Consider the following 8,976-nt stretch of genomic DNA (forward strand, 5'->3'; position numbering starts at 1 on the left):
CTAATTTAAAAACTAACCTGAAAAAGAATTTGAGTTTCTGATTCATTAGGTCAATTGTTTTTATTAAAATAATTATATTTCAAATATTTTTTTAATGTTAATTCAATTAGATTTAGATTAAGTTTAATCAAATTAACTAGATTATAAAAAAAATATAGTCGGATCAATCATGCTTTATAAGATTACTGTTTTGTTTGATTTAGTTCAATTAAAAATTGGTTAAGCTTTAAATTCTAGATTTTCCAAGTTAATCCTTTAAATTATAAAGCCGAGTTTAACAATTATTAAGAATGGTGATTGAATCACTATGAAAAAGATAAAGCATCAAAGTGAAAGTTGTAAAGCAAGATAAAAAGAAAGAAAAGCGTATCAAAGAAAGTTGAACCATGCCAGTTATGATTCTTTAAATGTCTATAATGTTCATAGACATGCCATCATTGCTGCTGCTTAAGACTATTTCTTTCCTTGGTCAAAAAAGAAAAAGGAACGAAAATAAGAAATCTGCATCCTTATCAAGCAGACAAACTTAATTGGTCATCTTAAGCAGTATCAGCAAATAGCCTACCATTTTGATGGCTGTTTCACCTGAATACATGCCAGGAAATCCCATTGATTTTCGTGCTCCGCCGCCCTCTCCTATCGCCTCTGGCCGAAGATCATCCGTCACCAATGATGGAGTTGTCAATGAATTTCTTGAGCACTCTCTACGTGTTCCGGATTTGATTTTACCTGACAATTTCTTTCCAAAACAAAAAATTGTTGAAACACCTCCAAGAATAGATTGTCAATCACTGAATTCTAAGGAAAGTAATTCAGTTCTCAAGACATTGGATTCAATAGCAAGAATCGGGTGCTTCCAACTAGTTAACTTTGGAATTCCAAGTGAGTTTATAAAGTTGGTGTCGGTCATGGCAGCAGGAATCTTTCAGCTTCCTTCTGAAAAGAAGGCGGCGGTGATGAAGTCACCAGAGAAGCCTTATGGATTCAAGGAAGTTCATGGCGATCAAGAGGCCGAGAATGAATTAAGTGAAGAGTTTGTGTGGAGTAAAGATGAGAGTTTGAAATTGGATATGGAGAGAATATGGCCAACTGGGTATTCAAATTTCAGGTAATAATTTACGCAAAAAATATATTGTCTTCATATTTTGTTCTTCTTTGAGTGCATTTCTAATCGGAAAGATTCTACACCGGAAACTACAGAACTAAAAATTCCAATTAGCAATCTTATACTAGTGCTGCATTGCCGTTACTGTTAAAAATCTAGGCATGCTTCAGCAACGTTGCATGGCTTTAGGTGAATACTAATCTCTGAGTTTGGTAATTAACCTGCACCAAAAATTGTTCTAATGATCTTATTAATTGATGTTCATCCTTTTTTTTCTTCCTTTTGGAGATTTTTTTGGTGAATTCTTGAAGGTTTTTTTTTTGTTACACATTACAATAATGTTCGAATACAAGTCTGGACTGCTGGTTTCAGTCTCCCAATACAAGTGCCAATTTTAACATCTCTTCAAATATGAATACTGGTGTGTCGTGAACTATGATGAAGCTACATCTTATGCCCAAGTTCTCATAATTCGCAGCGAGAAAATGGAGACCCTTTCGTCAGATTTAGGGAATTTGGCTGCGAAGATTCTCCAAGTTCTCCAAGAAAATTGTCCGAGGAAATCAAAGTATGGAAATGATATGATGCAAAGGCAAGATCTCATTGGCTCAGTCTGTTGCCTTTACAAGCATAGACGTGACATTCCAGCTGATCGACTGGCTAGCTTCTTGGGATATGATGTGTTTAGCATGCTAATAAGGGGAACTGACTACTCCCATGCCTTGTGTTTGCATACATGTGATGGATCATCGCAATTTCATGTTTACTCTAAGAAAGGCTGGGTGTCTTTCTGCCCAGATAAAGATGCATTGATTGTCACAGTTGGAGATCAAACACAGGTATTATAAAAATTTCTTAAAAAAAAGTAGAATATTATCCTAGCTTTTTGTCCAGTACTACATCAATTTGTTTAACCTAAAAAGATTCATAGCATATGATATTAAAAGCAGCTATGCCCTCTTTACAATTGTGATAGTAATAATAAGATATGTGTGAAAATTAAACTCATCATGAACATAAACATAAACAACCTCTAATCAAAGATTAATTCTTGTACCTTAACTCATCATCATTATATTCCCTTTATATCCAATGACAGCTATTTTGATGTGCTCTAATCATATCATGGGAGATACTGTAAACTAAACAAGTTTATGGAGAAAATGATAACAAAACGTTCCATATTCTGCCATCCATGTACGTATTGATAGCCTCTCTTCTCTTATACAGGCTTGGAGTGGTGGCCAGTACAAGCAAGTTCTAGGAAGACCTATCTTTAAAGGAGAGGATGAGGACACTATTTCAATGGCTTTTCTCTATTCTCCTCCAAACACCATTATTTGCTGCTCCAAAACCACAAAGGGAAAGACTCTTTCCCTTGGCCAACAAGCTATATTGGCTATAATTTTGACTCTGGTGTACCATTTATTAGTTTATTTTTACAAGAAACTTTGATGCTCTCAAATGGATTCATCAACTAATAAGAATATACATATTATTATTATTATTATTATTATTATTATTATTATTATCATTGTAATGGCTATCATTTTATTATTATCATTGTTAGAATGTTAAGCTATTTATAATATTATAGAGATTGAATACACAAACGTTTATAATAAATAGTGATTGTACAACATGAATCCTAATACAATTCATATTTTCTTTTCACATATGCCTTCTCCTCAATCATTTGTATGTATTAGAACACTAAATGTAGTGCAACATTCACCGACAATATTAATCTGCCAAAGTTTTTTGTTTTGAATAGAACTTCTCGTGAAACAATAACTTGAATCTTTATTTTCTTGGTTAATGATTAATTTCAGCCATCACTTCTCATAATCAATTGTACATCATGAATCATATTTAATACTATTAGTGATCAATTTCGGTTCGGTTTAGTTTTTTTTTTTTAAATAACCAAATCGATTTTTTTAAAAAAACCGAAATAGGTTCAAACCGACCGGTTTCTGTTCGATTCGGTTCGGTTTTTTGGAACGAAAACCGGTTGAAATTGATTTGGCTTAGTTTTTTCAGTTTTGGCTTGGTTTTTTCTGATTTGGCTCTTTTTTTTTGTTTTTTTTGGGTTCGGTTCGGTTTTTTCGGTTCCAGACTTATAAAACCGGAACCGAACTAGTCGGTTTTTTAAAATTTCTAATCGGTTTAATTGGTTTTTTTTTCACAGTTCGGTTTTTTGAGTTATTTTTTTCCGGTTTTCTCGGTTTAATCGGTTTTTTGGTTTTTTTCTCACCTCTATATTGTATAATTCATATTTTCTATTCATTGATGCCTCCTCCTGTCATTTGCAAGTATTAGAACACTAATTATACTGTAACATTAGCCAACATTAATCTGGTAAACACTTTTGTTTTGAACAGGATTTATCATCAAACAATAACTCGAATCCTCGTCTTCTTGGTTACTGATGAATTTCAACTATCACCGGTCTTAATCAATATATTTTGTATAAACATACATAGGGCAAAGTTATCCTCACCAGAAGTTATTCATAACCTAGCTAACCATTAAACGTGTTGGCTTCACGTTCCATTTTGTTGCCATAAACTCATGATTTCAAAAGGATCTAAGCCTGAAAAACACTACCAAACAGATTAAATTCACTAAATCTTGCACTCAAATACGAACAATGGTAATTCTAATGACCGTTTCCCTCAATCAGCATAACATCCCTCTAGATATGTCATTAAAATCAACCAAAAACACTCGGCTTCTATGGAAAAGCCTTCATAAAGAAAGGGAGTTGGAGAGGAGAGGGAAGTCCACCCCTCTAGATGGAGGATCATACCATAGTATTTTTTTTCCTAGAAATTAGAAGAGCTATATGATATTTTATATTTAATTTTGAATCAAAGGATATGTATTTGGGTTTAAAAAAAAAACTTGAGGTTTTCGGATTTTTTTTTTCTTATTTTGAATTTTAATTTATGAGTTTTGATTTATATTTAAGCATAGGTTTCTTTGGTGAGGTTAATTTGGTTTCAAGTTGTTACATTGATGGAAGATTTTAATCACGAACATGACCAATGGATGGCAATCTATTTCCAATAACAAGATACAACTTTCAAGCTTTTATTCGAAGGACCCAATCTCCTGGATCTAGAGGCACAAAACTCCCGTATGGAGGAAGGATCATACTGACAAATTAGATCTGAAAAGTTGTTGTAGGAAATAAACAAAATGATGAGAAAAATCTCATTCGTATAAAAGAAACAAGAAAAGAGCAATAAAAAAATTGAGAATATGCAAGATGCTGAAAATGTAAAGAATTATAAATACTATAACACTACCAACATTTTTGCATTTTATGTAAGATGCTGAAAATGGAGAATAAGTTTAAGGAATTTGAAATTACTAGAATTTTTAGATTACTAAAAAACTTTTTTGTCAGTATTTATACTTTCAGTTCTTCAACACTATTTTTACTGACGAGTTTACAAACAGAAACACTCAATCAGTAAAATTCTCATCGGTGATTTCTGGTTTATTGGTGAGTCCGTTGGTAATAAAATTACTGATGAATTTACTAAAAGAAAAGGCATGTAAAAAAAATTTATCCGCTTCATTCTGTTGGTATTTTCCTCGGGAAATTTAACATATGATCGACAGAAAGACCGTATGCAATTCTGTTGGGGATTAAACAATAGCAGTAACATTTACAGTAATTGTTTTCCAACTCTTCGAAATATATCGACAGAGTTAATCCGTCGGTAAGACCGTTGATAATTATTTAAAAATATATTTTTTTTAAAAAGTAATCTACTAATTAACAGAAGTCGAAAATAATTCAAATAAAATAAATTAATATAAATCAACACTCAATAATAATACTCAGGAATTTAGTTTCTTGAAAAAGAGAAGAAGAAAATCAACTCAAACAAATTTGTAACAAATAAATAACATAAAACAAAATAAAGAACAGCAACAAATAAATAAATCAACTAAAAACAATTTCCACCTAACCTAGAGAACCTATTCCAGAACCCATAATCCAGCAACAAATAAATTCATTTAATTGAAACTAAACAATAAAATTAACTAATAATAATTAAAATCAATCCTATACATTTAATTGAAATTGAACCAAAAAAATAAAAACAAATCCAATTAAATTCAATAAAATTGTTTTAATATGAAAAAAATTTCTACAATAACATTAATACAATTATTAAGAACATAAAAAATAAACAATATTAAGAAAACAAATATAATGAAAAAAAACACAAAAAAGAGAAGAAAAACAAATCTTACCTTAATTTCATTGCGAGTAAAGCTGAGAAGAGAAAAAAAAACAAATTCATAAAATATGTTAATTAAAAAAAAATCTAAGAAGATAAAAGAAGAAGAGAGGAGAGGACATACTTGTGTGTGGAGGAGAAGAGAAGGAGTTGAGGAGAGAAGAGAAAGAAAGAGAGGGACGTTGGTGTTTTTTATAGAAGGGGAAGAAGAGGTGCATTTATTATGAAATTAGTGATTCTGGTCTTTTAATCGAGCTTTTTTACCGATGGATAATTAAATATTAATATTTTTAATCATTCTGTTGGTGATTCTGCTTATAATAATTAATTTTAATTTTCAATTTAATAAAAAATTCTTAGAAACCCCCCAAATATCAGTCGACTTTTCAGTTCATTGTTGATTTTGTCTGGAAATAATAGTAATTAACAGTGCAATTGAGAATTAAACTTTTCCAAAGCTCTTTTGAATATACCGACAGACTTAATTCATCGGGGATACCCTCTGTATTTAACACAATGAACAGTGCTAGGAAGAAAGGAATAATTTCAATGCTCTTTAGAATATGCTGACAGATTTATTCTGTTGGTGTATCTATTGGTATTTTATAGTTCCAATGCTCTCTTAAATATTACAGACGGATTATATTGATGGATTGATATTGTCAATAATGTTGTCTGTATAAATGACATATCATCGTACTTCTTGGAATTTTTTTTTATTTTTTTTCCACTGTAATCCCCTCGGTATATATCGATAGAATATTTCTGTTGATATTTACCGATGGATATAACAAAGGACTATTTTATCGATAAAACTCATTGTAATTTACTGACATGAATATTTCATCGGTATTGTGAATTCTTTATTAACAAGAATATACATCGATACATAGAAATCATACTTAACAATGAAACTCTAAACACCAAACATGGTTGCTACAATTTCTTATAAAGTTAAATTTCTTCACATAAAAACATTAGTGCATTGCTTTAATAAGATTAGTAACATCTAACTAACTCAAGATAAATCATGCATTATGATCACAAACAATTTGTTAAACTATCATTCTCTATTAAAAAGTAAAAACAAAGAACATGTAAAATTACCTTGTTGATTTATGTTTGTCATGTGAAGGGTGTAACATAATTCCATTCATTTCAATAATGGTTAGAATTCCAAGCACTCAAAATTGTAATTATAAAGGGCAATGCTTTATTACACAGTAAAAATCAAGCAAACTCATTAAACAAATCCTAGTGATTATGAACGAAAGAGTTGGAACCTATAAGATGATGAGAAGAGAACACCTAAGAATATGGAAATATTTGTACAATAAAAGTTTACATGAGAATATAATTATTATTAAAACTAACGTAATATTTTAATGGAAACAATCAACTACATAATGTCCTATATCATTACAAACCTCATTTATGTACTCGTGTCCCTCTCAAAACACATCTAAAATGTCTAGAAATCACTTATAAACATGTTCATCATTTTAAAAGTGTAAAATTCTATCAGCCAAAATTATCCTAGAAAATGACAACCATTTCTAGATACAATAATAATATGAATAATTTTATTTATAAAATTCATATCTTACTTTAATTTAGTTGTGTTTTTGTTTTTTTTTTTGGCGTTGCTCTATCCTTTTAAAAGGGTTATTTGATATCCATTGGGTAAGAAAGTGTTTCAACTAAAACATCAAGTTAAAAAATAAACAAAAAATACATTATTTAGGTTAAAAATAAATCATAAACAAATTGCATTACTTCATTGAAATTAGCCCAAAACAACCTCATCAATTCTCATACTACACAGACTAACAATCTAGTGATTGTCTATTGTGATAAAGAAAAGGATGCCACTGAAATGATAGATGATGCTTTTTCAAAAAATATCTCTACCATTCTCCACTAGAGTATGTTGGCATGAAAAGGGATAAGTGATGAATAGTTTTCAGTGGATGTGAGAAATGGAGAGGAAGAGAGAGAGGTCTAGCGTTTTTTTTTCTCTAATCAATGGCAAAGGAAAATTGTATTTTAGTGCTTTCACGGCTTTGGGATGTTTATTGAGAGGAAATGAAAAGAAGGGATGCTAATATACTTATATTATTTAAGGATGATTTTAAAAATTTAATCAATTAAATCCTTACTTAATTATTTTAGGATTAAAATTATAATCCCTGAATTAAATATATTTTAGTACTTAATTTCTATAATTATTTTTAATCAAGTCACACTTAATTAATTATCTCAAATTAATTTATAACCACTAGTTCTTAATATGTGTGACCCATTAAGTTCCTAATATGTTAGCTCAAATATAAATTATAATATTTAAATATCATTTATATTTTAATATATTTAATATTAATATTAATATTTTTAGTTTTTTAAAGAAAAGTTTAATTGATAAAAGAAGAAATCTTGAAATAATCTATTTAATATTTTAGTTTTTTTATAGATATTTAAGAATGACTTTTCTTTGAGAGAAAAAAAACATCATTTTAGCACTTCATTTAGCTCTCTCATTCCAACAAAATCAAGGGAAAAAACTAAAATTTTAGTTTTATTTATTTATTTTTATCTCTTCGTTTGCTCTCTAATCTAATATCTATCAAAAAAGCTAAAAGAATTAAAATAAATTATTTAAAAATTCCTTTTTTCATCTTTGCTTACAAAAACCAAAAGTTAATATTAAATTTATTAAAATAAAATCGGGTTGTTAAAATAACTTTTTTTCATTGAAATGTTTATAAAAAAAAATACATTGTTTAAAAAACTATATCAATAATTTTACTTTTCTAAATAGCTTTTGTATTGAAAATATTCTAAAAGGTTACCTTTCTGTTTTAGAATTTAACTATCACACAAGGAAAAACTTGGAGAAGTAGCTCGACAAGTGAGGAGCCACTGCTTTAATGATTTAGGTGTCACGAAGTTTAATCTCAAAGAAAATAGCAAACTTAGCTAATAGTAAGTAAATTTTGATGTGGACAAGAACAAAACATAAATAATTTTGTTACATATTAAAAGCCTAAATAATAATAAATAAATAAAAACATTATAAATATAATACTTAATTTTATCCATTCATCTCTACTTATCAAAAGACTATTATAACTCTTTTATATATATATATATATATATATATATATAAACTTGAAAACCCTAATAATATTGAATAGAAAAAAAATTAATAAAAAAAATATCTATTTTTCTAAAAAAACTCATGCATTAGTCTCATCGGGTTGAAAGGAATTCGTTCTCGAGTTCACTTTTCAATTAAAAATTGTTATTCATTAAAAAACATCATTTTGCATGTACATCGTATCATTATTTATTCCTAAAATTTTTGTTTGGATTTCCTCATCATAAATCCTTAACACAACACATTTATGTGTGTGCTACATCATATATCTTCAATACAAACAAAAACAACATACTAGTTACCTCCTCATCCCCTTCAATAAAGCATATCATGTTCTGCAATTTCTTATTATTATGATTGTTTTGTAACACACAACAAAGAAAAATAACCAACAAAGAAAAATAACCACCAAGTATCATTAGGTTATCTTTCAACCATGTTTTTTTCTACAA

General features: G+C 29.0%; 1 protein-coding gene across 1 annotated transcript; it reads left to right on the top strand.

Moving 5' to 3' along the window:
• Nucleotides 1-449: 449 nt before the first annotated feature.
• LOC133703258 (jasmonate-induced oxygenase 1-like) lies at nt 450-2,779 on the top strand. The gene is made up of 3 exons (XM_062127718.1): nt 450-1,108; nt 1,584-1,944; nt 2,336-2,779. Exons 1-3 carry the CDS (start codon nt 573-575, stop codon nt 2,558-2,560), a joined length of 1,122 nt encoding a protein of 373 aa, XP_061983702.1. The 5' UTR covers nt 450-572; the 3' UTR covers nt 2,561-2,779.
• The last annotated feature ends 6,197 nt before the right edge of the window (nt 2,780-8,976 follow it).

The sequence above is a fragment of the Populus nigra genome, chromosome 9, assembly GCF_951802175.1.
Source record: "Populus nigra chromosome 9, ddPopNigr1.1, whole genome shotgun sequence".
NCBI classification, from domain to species: domain Eukaryota; kingdom Viridiplantae; phylum Streptophyta; class Magnoliopsida; order Malpighiales; family Salicaceae; genus Populus; species Populus nigra.